Genomic DNA, 14,566 nt, shown 5'->3' with positions numbered 1-14,566 from the left:
GGAAGATGGTATAGTGGATAACTCACATGATATAGTGGATAATGCACACTACGAGCTGAAGTTCACAAAGTGCCTAGCTGAATGAAAGCACATTAAGTAAATAAGAGGAATAAAGAACAAAGGTACGAGCATGGAAGTGTTTACAGGGACAGCGTGTCCCGTTTAAGCCGTGCTGCTGGGTGAGCAGGCGGTCACGCCTGGGTGTTCGCTCGCAAACCCTCCCGCTCCGGCTCGGCCCGGGGGTGGCACTGGCCCACTCTTCCAGCGGGACCTGCCCGCCATGGGCGGCATCGGGGCGAGCCCGCGGGGCAGAACACACGGGAGCCGGGAGAGGGGCAGGAGCCCCTCCGTGACGGGGCCAGATCCCGGGAGCCGTGCCATGAGGCGCAGTATTGTTAAAAACACCTCCCGCAGGTGAGAGGCGCCGGGCCGGCCGCTTCCCGGGGAGCCGGCGGTGCCGAGCCCGCCGGAGCCCGGCGTGCGGGGCAGCCCCGACATGGCGGCGGGGGCGGGCGGCGGGCGGGGCGGTGACGCGGCGGCGGCGGCGGCCGGTCGGTCCCAGCAGCCCCAGCGCTGCCCGCAGTGACGGGCGGACAAAGGGGCGCCGCGCCAGCCCGCACCAGCGGCCCCGGGCGGGTGAGTCGGGCCGGGGGGTGACAGCGGGCACGGGGCGGGCGAGCGGAGCGACACCCGCGGCCCGGCCTGGCCCGTCCCGGGCCGCGCGTCCCCGCGGGCTGCCCCTGCCGCCCCTGCCCTCCGCAGGCCCTGCGGGAGCGCGGTGGGGCCGGGATGGGGAGCGGGGCGGCGGCCGCGCTCCGAGCCCCGGCCTGGAGCCGCTGCCCCGCGGGGCCGGGGCTCGCTGCGGGCGGTGCGGGGCCGGGGGTCGCTCCGAGGGGCGGCGGAGCGGGGCCGGGGCTCGCCGCGGGCGGTGCGGCGGGCCCGGGCCGGGGGCGGTGCGGCGGGGCCGGGCCGGCTGCGGGAGGCGCCGTTATCGCGCAGCTGCCTCTGCCCGTATCGCTGCCGCTCCTCGCTGGAGAACAAAGAGGATCAATTAAGAGTGTGCAATTACCGCCGTGCCCTGCCGGCAGCAGGCACGGCTCGGAACGCCTTGGCTCCCGTCGCTCTCCCAGGGCAGAGTGCTCCCCTCTGTTAAGCCGAGGCGGTTTGGGGCCACGCAGCGCTAATGAGCACAACACACGTTTAAAAATCAGCCAGTTTAGTGTATTAAACACAAACTTAAAGTGGGGAAATAGAGACTAAAGCACATGTGCCCTTGAATGTCTTCTCTAGGATCCTTGCGAGCCTGTAGCAGAATGGATCAGAACCAATGCACAGCTGTTACTTAATTTTTCACTGCTTTTCATGCCTCTTAGTTGTATTTGGGTATTTCCTTTTCAGCATTTGGAACAATAATGTGGTCCTAATAAATTTTGCTGTCAGTGTCAGCATGATTTATGCATGTGGTCATCCATGGTAATAGTTAATGCTCTGAGACTATTTCATTTTACAGCATCCTGGACACAGTTACTGGTGACATTTCTCATCATCCTGTGGCGGGGTAAACAGTAGCAGTTTTGCAAAGTATCAGAGCAGTTCTGCGGGTTCAGAGGGGACCTTCCGCCTACTGAAATACTTTGTAGAATGTGTGCGCCTTCATAGATCAGCAAATTGAGGTGAGGTTAACCAACTTGCTCAAGGTCATGGAGTGTCAGTGACAGAGTTAGCAACAATGGAATCCAGCCATCCTGGCTGCTGGCTCTGTGCTCTCATCACTGGGTGACGCTCCCAAATAATTGCAGGTAGTTTAAACATTGATTTGCGTAAGTGCCCGTTGAGGCCTTCAAAACATTTTGGAGAAACAAAATGTTTATGGTGTGCTTCAGATCCCATGCTGCATTTGCATGTAGCTTAAGGTGATTGCTCAGCTTGGCATAGGAAGGAATTTTGAAGGCTTTGTGGTTTATTTGGTAAATATGTGCTCAAAACCCATCAGTTTTACTGGGTATAAAGTGTAGAAAGACTTGTGTAGATTTAGGAGGTAGATCATGAGATGTAACAAAAGTAGATTACACTGTAATTAGGCAACTTTTAAAGCAGCAGTGTGGAGGCATGACTGTAAAGAGGTTTTCTTCTGAATTAAGTGTTTACCTGATGACATTCTGTAGAGTTATTTGCAGTTGTTATGAAGAAAAACAACCAACAAATGCCCTGGGAAGCCATGGTGATGAGGCTGTTGGAAGTTAAAATGGGAACAAAAAAGTTCCTCAGTTGATTTATTTATTCAACAGATACTTGTTAAGTAAAAACAAATCACAATGGATGTTATTTCTCACCCTGGAGAGAAGTTACGTTTCGCTTTGTGTTTTTCTCTGTCAAGTTAAATTTATGAAGAAAGGGATTTCAAAGGAAACACTGGCAGATCTGTGCTATTGTGACACCAGCAGTATATATTTAGTAACTTCATGGAGGAAAGATCCCTATTGTGCTGCAAAAATACCAGTGACAATTGTTTGTCAGGACTTCAAAGGGCGCTGGGAAGTGAGCTGGCATTGTTCAGGTGTTGCACACTGGCCCTGGCAAATGTTACCTGTGACAGATCCCTGCTCCTGTGGGAATTCCATCCTGGGAGAAGCCCATCTGTGCAGTGCAGATCACAGGCTGACACCACAGATCCTGGGCTGGGACAGATTTGCTTGTGCTTACCTTTTTGTAATCTGCAAGTAACCGTGGTGACTGTTGACCACAAAATTCAGTGGTTGTGGTGCAGTGGGGATGCAGAAGAGCAGCAGCTGAGTTTCTGTTCATGAACTCTCCGGGGTACATGACCTTGTTCTCACCATTAGAGCTGCTGTGGGGTTAATTTGTGCAAAGAAGTTGTGGTGATACAGCTTTTGTTGTATTTGTGGTGATACAAAGTTCCTCTGTAAAAGTGTTGCCAGCTTCTCGTGTATGGGGTGGTGTGCTGTTATCAAGAGTATCAGTACTAAACCATCACATCTCCCTATCACATGTGTGGTTTATCCAGCAGTCTTTGGGAAAAGTGCTTTTACTGCTGTCACTTGGTGAGATGTCCCAGCAAGGTGACTTCTAAGCTAAAGCTGTTGTCCCAAAAAAGGATGCTGGTTTGCTTGCTTAGGAATACAGAAATTTATACCCTGAATGATGCTGCTGTGTCAGCAGATGTGTCTGCTGCATGCCTGCCAGACATGACTTTTGTAAGTTGGGGCAAGTAGCTCCTCATCCAGCCAAGTTAAATAGGAAAAGGAAGCAATAATGGGATATTCTTTTTTGAGATTGGTGGCTTTCCACATGCTAGTTGTGGAATCCTGGGAGGTTTGCACAGTGTTTTACACAGATGTGTAACAAAAATGAGCCTGTTGGTAGGCATAGTGATCCATACCTCCACTGATACTGAGAATTGTGGGGTTTTGGACGCTGAACACTTGCTATGGACTGAGCTGAAGAAACTGAAGATGTGGGATGAAGCCAGGAATTGGAATGAAACATGCAGTGTTTAAATAAAAAACTAAAGCATCAAAATCATACTGATTATTATAAATAATACTTGAAGATTTTATTAGGCATAGTCAATTAAGTTGTGTAGCAGTAGCTTGCTGTTGGTTTAATGGTAGCTGCAAATATTTATTTGAAAAAAATCCCTTTTGTTAATGTCAAAATTTGCCTGTATTTCTGTTACACATGGTGTACAAAGTGTAGATAGATATGAGAACCAAAGATTCCAACATATTCTTACTGCATACTGCATTGAGCTAACTTTGGTATAAGAAATTTAAATAAATCATCTTCTGCCTATGACAAGCATCAAAAGGTATTTTGTATTCCTGCGTGCTGGCAGTTTTTCCACATTAGCTTTTCATATAGTCTTAATATGTTTGACTGGAACAATGAAACTCACTTTGCAATAGTGCATGAAGTTCAAGAAATAATACTGACACTTGCTGTGCAAAGTCATTCCAGAGTTTGTTGATTCTTCTGAAACAAAAGGGATTCACTGTAATTCCAAGAAGCACTCAGAACCCAAATTGCCACTTAGGGAGCCATTTCTTTTTCTAGACTCTTCTTAATAAGGTAACAGAACATCAGCTTGGAACACTGTCATTGGGGATTTGTTTTCAGAATATTATTAGTAGCATTTCAGTGAAGTGGAAACAAACCTGTGCTCTGAAAAGGAACTGGATCATGGGGAAAGACATTCCTGTGAGATCCATGAACTTGAATTCTACAGGGATAATTTGCTATTTTAATAACTAAATAAATAAAATTAAAAGCTTAGTTTGTGAATAAGAATCAGAACCTGTAAACCTGATGGTATGACAGATGTACTTTGTAAACGCATGAATGTGTGTCATGTTTCAAGTATGGAATATGTATCTGGTGCTTGGAAATGTGATCGTTGTGATGTTTAGAATGCAGAAACAAGTGTTTGTTTTTGATTGTTCATAATGTTTGGGCTATTTGCTGCTAGAAATGTCAGAAGCTAAATTCTTTAAGGTGCACCTATCCAGTGTATTGAGCTGGAGAACAGGTAAAATGTACCTTATTTTAAAAAGCTCTATGGGAAGTGGAAATGACATCTAATGAGTTAGTAGGAACTTTTTGTTGTTTTAATACTTTTTGCTATAAAGTTAGACCTCAAAGGACACCTTCAGTTTGATAATTAATCTATAGAAGCTGCAGTAAAATATGACCTTCTTGGGGGAGGAGAAAGACTTTGTTCTCTCTGTCATGTGTTGAGTCAATGGTATGTGTGCTGAGGAGTCTGGCCTTAATTTTATTTTATGAATTACATTTGGGATTGTTTCTTGGTTGGGTCATTGGTTCTGGTTTTAGTTCTGGAATGTCACTCAAAATAAAACAGCTGTGGGGGTGGCAGAGGGAGAGTTGTGATGATTGTACTTTGGATAGAGGTAGAGGTGGTAGAAAACCTGTCATGTCTTAACAAAGCAGTGAATCCCAAATCTGTTTGCTGTTACTCATCCCAGTTATTTTCCCATTCATTACCTGTAACTATGCAGTTGGAGCAGGGAGTTTGGTTTAAACAAGACATGAAGGTGTTCCCCATTCCTTTGTTCTGAGTCCCTGGGGTTTGACATACCTGGGTGCCTAGGTGAGGAGATTCCTAACCTGTTATACCTCATCCAGGGAGGTCATCCCCATGGAAAGGTTCCTGCCCAAGCAGTGACTCCTGCTGCCTCAGTGTCCTTGCATTTCCTCATTTCTGCCCTCGTGGTTCTGATGTGTTGCTGTCCTGAGGCAAGGATGGGATTGCTTTCTGCTGTCATTGTTTGGTTTGTGTTGTAAAGACCCAGCATAAGCAGCCCTAGTCATGGGCTGGGCCCCAGATGTGCCATGATACACTGGAGAGGTGCTTATCCATTTGTTTTGTAGCAATTTGTTAAATAGATGGAAGCCCAATGCAAATACTATTTTTCTATTTCAGTATTTTTGAAGGAGCCCAAGTAGAGGTAGATTCATAATCAAGCATCATGTTTTGTATTTTTGCACCTTTGTTAACTGCCTCAGTTTAGTACAGACTTATGGAAATAATCTTCTTGCCTTTTCTCTTTTTTTCCCCTTTTTTTTCCTTTAGAATTGCCAAAATGCTTTGGAATTCTTAAACGATTCAAAAGCTGAAGTCTCTGAGGATACAAAAGCATAAGAACACAAGAAGCAGCAAGGAGGATTCAGTGCCAATGCAGCAACAAAAAAGACAGCCAGAGTTAGTGGAAGGAAATCTTCCTGTTTTTGTTTTTCCTACAGAACTTATATTTTATGCAGATGACCAGTCAACACACAAGCAGGTGTTGACTCTATATAACCCCTATGAGTTTGCCTTAAAATTCAAAGGTGGGTTTCTTAGGTTAAGTTCTATTTAAGGGCTAGTTGATGATCTTGAACAGTCCAATTATAATTAATGTAAAAATCATATCTGTGCCAAAACCAAACTCTACATGTCTCTCTACATGTATCTGTTGCTGAACTGGTGATGTATTAGTTCATGATTTGTTACCACTCCTGTCCTTTTCCTTGCAGTTCTTTGTACAACTCCAAATAAATATGCGGTGGTGGATGCTACTGGTGCAGTGAAGCCTCAGTGCTGTGTTGATATGTAAGTAGACGTTGGTTGGGTTTTTTCCTAATATACAACATTTTATTACCTTAATTTCCTTTGTTATTTAAGAGGTTGTAAATGACAGCATGCATGTTATAATACATAAGTTGGAGAAATATATGTTTTCCTAATCTCCTGTATGTACTTGTGGTTTGATTTTTGCTGTTCTGTCCCTCTAGAGCAGAGGTATTACAATACTGGAGATATATCCTTCTTTAATTTTGCCTTTGGGCATAAATAAAATGCCAGTAAATGCATCTTGTAATGTAGTTTGTAAACCAGGAGTGAGAGTAATATGAGCCTTCTCTGAGCACCTTTTTATTAGAAATAACAAGAAAAGCAAAACCCCCAGGGTTGAGATTTGTTTGTGAGAAATATTTCTTTACAGATTGGTAAAATAGAAATGTGTACAGTTCTACTGAGTACATTTCCCTGGGCCATGTAAATAAAGGTCGTTTTGCCTACCTTTCACCCTGACCACCCATCTCATTCTCAGATCTCTGTGCCTGCCCTTTATCTCTCCTGTCAGGTCTCAGCCCAGTAACTCAGAACAGAAGGGGGCTGCTTAAGTGACCACAGTGATGTACAGGGTCTGTAGGCTGCTGAAACAGAGTAGGTGTAAAAGCTAAAATAGACCAACTCTTTTTATATTCTATTTACCACATTATTTCTGTGGCAAATAGAATATAAATAATATACAGCTGAAGAAAATCTACAGTACCTAAAAGAGCAGACTGAACTTTTTGAATAGACATTTTCCAAACTGTAAAACACCACCTGGACTCTCTGTCTAACAAATGGCCATACACAGAAACCCTTCGTCAGATAAATAACTGTTCTTGGGGAATGGCTCTTTATTCCTATAGACTGTTTTCTTTAAGTGCAATTTGAAAAATTCCAAAGACTCACTAAATAGAATGGAAGTTTAGAACATGGAACTGGAAGGTTTCAGTAAGCAGGGGCAACAATGCTAAAAATGGAACTAAACAGGTCAGAATTATACCAGTGTACCAGTGAGCTGTTCCATTCTTCAGAAGACATTTAATAAGCTTGATTATATTTGATTAGACAAATGGGTTTTATTAAATAAAGGAAAATAAGGCAGACTCATGTTCCAAGGGGATTTTTCTATGCAGCAAAACCCCCCATCCCACTCCAGTGGTTGCTGTCTAAGGACAGTGTTTACTGCTAGGATATGAGCAGTACTATGCAAGTGTGGCCATTTGCCAGATAAACAGATATTCTACAGAGCTTCCAATTATGCAATGATCTCTAAAAAGAAACAGGAGAATGTATCTGTTTATAAGGGTCTGCAGAAATATCTCCTTGCTTGGCAGCAGATCCATGTTCTCCTAGCACAGTGTTATGTAAAGATTCTGTTTAGGTTGGTAGTTGGTACCATGGCACTGGGAGTAGGAACACCAATTTAAAAGGAAGTGTTAAAGGAAGAAATCAGAGTTGATCTGCTGTGCTGATATGCTGAGAGCTGCATGAATTAGGCTTGTGGGGGGGAAAAGCCTTTTGTTTCAGTGAAGGCAGTTGCCCAGCCAACACTGCACTTGCTGGAAGCCTGTCATAGGCACTCTCCTTTGCCTGTGGAGTGACGTAAAACATCACTGCTGCCTCTTGCTGAGGGGATGACTTGGTCTCTGTTTCTGTGGTGAATAGTCCATTCAAACCAGATACCAGTTGCAAGCACTGGCTACGTGCTTATGCTTGTAGATATCTTGATGTGATATAGTTCCTTTAAAAAAGAACTGAAAAACAAAAATCCATTTCCTGCAGCATTTTAATGTATACAGTATCACAAACATTGGTTTTTTGAAGCAATTTTAAGACTCCTATTCTGTGTTTCTAAGGGTACAGTCATTTTTTCCCCCTCATGAGATGACAACCTGCTTCTTTGTATGTATGTTCTTCAGATCAACTGCTGTTATCTTGGAAACTTAGAATAACCTTTAACAAAAACATCTGGAAAAATAGTTGAAATCCTTATTTACCCTAAGAGCTGATATCACTTCAAAACCCAAGTGTTGTAGCTTTTCAAAGCTAGATATGTATTCTCATGATGAATCACAAATGCAGAGAGGAGGCAGTTGAGCACAGCACTGCTCAGAGGTCTGTTTTGCTGTTGATCAGTGCTATTTTAAAGCTGTGCTTTTTATAGGTTCCAAATATGCTCTCAGTGGTGGGTTTCTGATTTTGAAAATCCCTAACTGACTCTTGTCTATAGAGGGAATGAGTTTTGCTTCTGAGAAAGTAGAATTGTAAAGCTTTGAGCCTGGTTTCCTCCAGAAGCTGGACTGTTGCTTGCCAAACACCTGCCCAGCTCCTTTCCTTCCCTGGCCACTGCAGTCCCCTCAATCCTTTTAAAATCACTGGCCAGCATCAAACAACTTTGATGCAGGAGGAGGGGGCATCTTTCAGATCATTGATGTTTCATCAATTGGCAGCAGGGGCAAAGATGGGCTTGAGATAAAGACTTAACTGGCCAGGAGCATTTATATTTGGGAATTAAAGTAAACATAAGGAGGGAAGAGAGGAGGTAAGATAAGTCTTCAAGAACACTGAGTGGTGGAGGAGGTCTGGATTATTCCAGTTTATCTGGAGGAGGGGGGACAGAGGGCAGACTTTGTGATATATAGAATATAATTCTCAATAGGCATGATTCTTAGCAGTTCATCTGTTTGAAAATGTTGTTTTCCTGCAGTGTGATTCGTCACAGAGACGTTCGGGCTTCTTACTATGGTGTCATAGATAAATTCCGTCTCCAAGTGTCTGAGCAGAGCCAGAGGAAAGCATTGGGGAAAAAGGAGATTATTGCTACTCTGCTTCCATCTGCAAAGGAACAACAACAACAAAAGGAAGAGGAGGAAAAACGAATAAAAGAACACCTGGCTGAAAGTGTCTTTTTTGAGCAGACTTTGTGTCAACCAGGTAGCTGAAATCTTTTTCCACTCCTATGTTCTGAATCAGTTTTGAATAGCTGAAGTGACTAGATTCAAAAACATTTTTTAAATTAAAAAGAAATACATTTTAAAATATTTTTTTAAAATAATTCATTTTGCCTACCTGTAAGACTGCTGTCTTTATCACTTGAGGATGACAGTATTCAGGAACCCAAACTGTGGCTATTCTGTTTATGCTGTCTTGATCAATCAAGGCCCTTTGCTGCCCTGTGTTTGTGTGTCATACCTTGGAGAGTGCATCCACTGTTCTCTGGAGCAGGAGTTCTCACACAGACAATGGGAATTTATCTGTGAAAGGATGCTAGTTACTTTTTCCCTTGGGCTCTTTCAAAACTTATGCCCCTTGTGAGTTTGTTCCAAACCCTTAATCCCCCATTTCCTGATGAGCAGGAAATATTGCCAGAACATCTTCTAAAGTGCTCCTTGTTCTGTGCCCTGTGCTTTGTCTGTCCCACAAGAACAGAAGAGCACAGTTGGTGGCTGAAAACTCTGCGTGTTTCATACACACACTGAGGAAGTGAATCAACAGTCTTGAAAACCTGGGCCAGACAGTTAAATTGAAGGGATAGGATATAAAGTGTCAAGTTGTACCTGAAATGAATCTAAACTGATTCTTGATGGTCTACATTCTTCTTGCTTTTACTGGTTCATACTGAAATGTTCTTGTCACTGTTATATTTTTCAGGACAACAAAAACTAATTCCAGAAAATAGATGAACCTCCTTGAGAGTATTCATGTTGTTAAAGTGGATGTTTCACTATTTATACTGAGTTTGTTGTCTGGTGAAACACTTTTTATTAAAAAAACCCTTCATAATAGATATTAGTAGGATACACAGTTAAAGCAAACCTACAAAGGTCTCTGGGCTCACAGAACAAAATGTTCCTGTGATAGCTGATCCAGGACAGAGGGCCTGAGCCACCCTGAACAATCTCATACTGGTCTTATTCCAAATGCTGTTTCTCTGCTTAGAAACCTCATTGACTGTGGTATATTGCAGTAAAAGAAGCAGCAGTAAACAAAGAAACTGCAGTTTTGCAACCTGGAAATAAGATTTATGGAATTAAAATAGAGCACATATTGCTGGTTGCTGAGGATAGAAGTTGATAAAAACATTGGCTATTTTCCAGTGATAATAAGGATTTGTTTAGAGGTATTCAGCTAACATGTTAACAGCTCTTTTCAAAGATGACACAGTGGGCCTTTGAGTGGGTTCCAGCTGTTAAAGTGCGGGACAATAAAGACTATGAAGGACTCTTTATTGTCTGTGGTTTGCATTTTCTTATTCTGGTAATACTGGACTGTCAGAGTAGTTCACTCTCACACTTTTTAAAGTAAGATTCAAATTTTACTGATTTGTGGCATCTAAGCTGACTGGCTCAGGTATAGCCTTTGAACCCTATAAAGAATGAAGGGGAGCTCATCTGGCCCAAGAACTTGTGCTCCTGCTGCAGGCAGGTTTTGTTCAGGAGGTGTGAGCAGTTACCTGCCTCTGCAGGTCTTTTGGGTGCTCTGAGTGATGGATTACTGATCACTGAAGGAACATATCAAGGAATGGAGTCAGGATGCACAGGGAAAGCTCAGCATTGCTGAGCCATCCAGCTGTCCTGAGTGTGTATATATAGCAACTGGGCCTGGCAGGCTCTGTTCCTCCACAAGGGAGTGGTTTGGGAAGTCATGTGAAAACAAGTTCCAGCGTCAGAACAGGGAGCAGCCTCCTCCACTGCAGAATGCAGGAGGTTTAGAAGGGTACTTGGCTTCCACCCCCTGCAAACTGCAGAGCAAAAAGGAAAATCTGAGGATATTTCAGCTCCCATGTACTGCAGGCATTTTTGCAGAATGTTTAAGGTTTATATTATTTAGATCTTCCTTACAACTGGGGCTTTGTTGCTTTTCAGAAAACAGAACTGCCTCGTCGGGACCTAGTTTACTCACAGTCTTCCTTGGAGTGGTGTGTGTTGCAGCACTAATGCTACCTACATTGGGGGAAATGGAATCCCTGGTGCCTCTCTACCTCCACTTAAGTGTGAATCAAAAGTTAGTAGCTGCTTATGTTTTAGGTGAGTACTTTGGGTTTTAGAAACATTTTCCTGCAAAATCTGTGAGTTTGGAAAACTTTACCTGTCTCTGCCAGCGGCCTTGGGAAACTGGATGGAAACAAAGCATCACATTAGGTTTTGTTTTGCATCTCAGCTTACATCTTAATTTGTAGCCATGGTGATAGCAGGGTAAGTTAGTTATTGTAAGTGTTTTAGACCAGATTTGAGTTGATACCTATTGCACACAGGCCCCTACATGCTAATTTCAGCTTTATTTGATGATGGGCCAGTAACAGTCATCTGCCAACACACATGAACGGAATGTGCTGTTTCTTACCCTTGCATTGCAATAGTTAATCTCTTGCAGAATGTAGAATGTGTTACTGTGTTTCTCTCTAGCCCCCTGAGCTGTTTTTCAAGACTTGATTCTCAGTGCCTGTTTAATAAGGAGTTGATATGTGTAGCAGTAAGTTGTTGTGAACCCTGTCTGAGACCACTACTGTCCCCAGTTCTTGCTGATTTGTAACTTGCTCCTGCATTAGCTAGCATGGATGAGTTGCACATTTCATTTATTATGACTATTTCTCTATAACTGTTTCAGATTTGAAGAACAGTCACACTAAACTCAGTTCTCCTCTCCCACTACCTGGCAGAAATGAGGATTTAAAGGAAAAGAGCTAGGCAGCTCCAAACTGATAGCTAGAGGTGAGGTAGTGATGGGGAAAAGTGCAAGTTCTGGTGGTTCATGCACACTCTGCTGGCTCACAAAGGTCCATCTGCTGAAGTGGTTTGAAATCTCACTTGTGGCTCTTTGCCCAGGCTGATGCTGATGGATTCTCAGATCAGGACCTTGCAGTAATCCTCACTTGGTTTTTATTTCTGCTTTTGAAAATTACTCCAGGTTCCGCTGGTGTCAGTTTTAAGCCTTTTGACTTTATACTTTTGCAAAAACTGAACTTGTTTCTAGATTCCCTATGAAGTTTTGAGAGGTTTTGACTTCTTTGCTGGCAGTGCTTTTAGTGTTCATGGACAGATTCTTTTGTGTGCAGCTCTTGCTCATGTAGAAAGTCAATTGCTCTTGAGGAGTTGAAACCACTTTGTTCCACAAGGAAGTGCAACTGGATTGTGGAGCATTTAATTGGAAAGGATTGTTATACCCCACCAACAGGAGTCTATGATATTTGAGAAGTGTCTGACTTACAGAAGTGAGTTAAACCCTTTATTGTCTGAAGGCCTTGTACAAGTGGTGCAGGCTGTTCTGCAGAAGCCTCTGCTGTTCCTCTGAGGTGATGGAATTGATCCAAGCTAAGGATCCAGCAGCTGTGGGAGCACTGATTGTCTGAACCAGCACAGACCTTGATAAATAGCTGAGCTGCAGTTCCTCTTTAAGGGATAAATTGCTGATCTAATGGAAGACAGTGCTTCTTCCTTCACCATCTTCATAAAGCAGCCAAGTTCCATCAGTGTGGAGTGGCAGGAGATAAAATAGTTTCAGAAATGTCTTTATCCATGGTGAGATCTGTAGGTTTTAGCTGAGCTTTCTGCAGTGAAAAGCTGTTACAGTGACATCATCTGAGCCTGCTAGAAAGTGAGATTGCTCAAGAACTGATAAATTGTTATTTTGATGTTACATAAGGCTGGAAGTCAGGGAGCTCCTGTGTTCTTCCATCTACCTCACCTTGTGCAATATAACCCATGGCTAAAACCTGCAGATTTGTACTTTTTCCTGTATCAGCATATAATTAAAATGAACTTTTCAGTGTGTCATGGGTAGGTTTATTAGACCCTGTTTCCTGTTTTCATCTGGTTTTAATAGTTTTTAACCTCTATCAGAGCAGTCATTTTTTTCCTCCCTCTCTAAAGGTCACAACAAAGAGTCTGTTGAAAGCTCCCTCTGCAAACTGACAAGGAAGCTTAACATCTTTGTTAAAACTGGTCTTTGATCAGTTATTATTCACAGAGCAGAAAAAAGCCTTGGAGCCTTCAACTGATCTGCCTTACTGATGATTCAGCATTCCAGTGACACTGCCCATAACTGGCCCCCATGAGGAATGGGGTTTGGTGTTACAGTTAGCCCAGTCAAAAGTTCAGCGTTAAGATGTTCCAGCAGAGAAGACAATAATTGTTTGGAGTATTTCTATCTTCTTTGACATTTAGTTATTAGATACATCACACATCAGTGTTGATTTTTGACTATATCAAAATTTGGAGCATTACTTCTAATATTTAAGTGTGTGTATAAATGCATTCTGCATGCATTTGTGCACTTCTACCATATTTTCTGGCCTGTGACAGGGTAAACTATTTTAAATGTTTTATTTTGAGTGAAATAGAAGTGTTTAGTTTTTAATTCTTGTCTTTCAGGTCTCATCACCATGGTTATTTTGAGAACATGAGCAATGAGTTCATAGGATGTCAAACACCTTACTGTATATTCACATCATGAATGTGGACTGCCTTTTACTCCCATTTGGCTCATTAAGATGCTAGCAAAACTGTTCAGTGATTTAAGATACCTTCAGAAGTGTAATATATTTTAACTGTGTATAATAAATGAAAGACTCAAAGCACTTGGTGGTGCTTCTGTAACAGACAGCTATGAAATGTTCAGTGATACCTGTGAAAATAATTTGAAAAAACTTTTATATCTATGCCTACTGTAAAAAATCCTTATTAAAACAACATTTGTTATTTTTAGTCGATGTTCACATCAGTGTGTGATCACTATAAAAGCAAACTGTCTCCTGTAAAAACGCTCATTTGGTTTGTGGTTGTACCTGCTGAGGCTGGCACATAACACTTCTGTATATACATACCAAGGGGTGAGAGTCGTGACTGATCATTGAAGAAAATGAAAAATTCCATCAGTGGAACTGAAATAAACCATGAATTTTAGGTGAAGAAGTAATTCTCAAATTTCTTACTTCATCATTACCAATATATCATTGAGTGCTCATTTTCTTACCTGGGGAAATAATTTCTTGCAGCAGTCATTTTGTACCACAATTACTAGACAATAAAACCAAGTTCTGTAATCAGATTCTTCATTTCTTAGGGATGCATGGAAGTGGCATTAATGGAAGCTGAACTCATACTAATACAAAATTAATCATTTTCTCTATTTTAGAGACCAAACTAAGTGAAATAGCAAAGGCATTTCTCTACATCCCTCCCCCCACAGCTACCACAGGAACTTCTTTTCTATCAGAAACTCCTGCTTAAATGCCAGTTTCATATTTGAGGTGAACATTAATCTTGTTTCATACAACAAGTATTTCCCTTTATTTGACATTTCATTGTCGAGATGTTAATTCTAAAAGGGCAGCTATTACTGCATTGGATTCATACAGACAAATCTTTGTTTGTAAGAAGTCTATAGAGTATGCTCTGATATGAATAATAAAGTTTGGAAATCAAACCTTTC

At 42.3% G+C, this 14,566-nt stretch overlaps 1 protein-coding gene across 1 annotated transcript; it reads left to right on the top strand.

The window, feature by feature from the left end:
* Positions 1-538: 538 nt before the first annotated feature.
* Positions 539-14,566, top strand: MOSPD1 (motile sperm domain containing 1). Its single transcript, XM_064712595.1, has 6 exons — positions 539-636; positions 5,612-5,868; positions 6,055-6,130; positions 8,844-9,070; positions 11,002-11,163; positions 13,507-14,566. Exons 2-6 carry the CDS (start codon positions 5,715-5,717, stop codon positions 13,536-13,538), a joined length of 651 nt encoding a protein of 216 aa, XP_064568665.1. The 5' UTR covers positions 539-636; positions 5,612-5,714; the 3' UTR covers positions 13,539-14,566.

Source organism: Zonotrichia leucophrys, chromosome 4A (assembly GCF_028769735.1).
Source record: "Zonotrichia leucophrys gambelii isolate GWCS_2022_RI chromosome 4A, RI_Zleu_2.0, whole genome shotgun sequence".
NCBI lineage: Eukaryota > Metazoa > Chordata > Aves > Passeriformes > Passerellidae > Zonotrichia > Zonotrichia leucophrys.
This window is presented reverse-complemented; position numbering and strand designations above follow the sequence as displayed.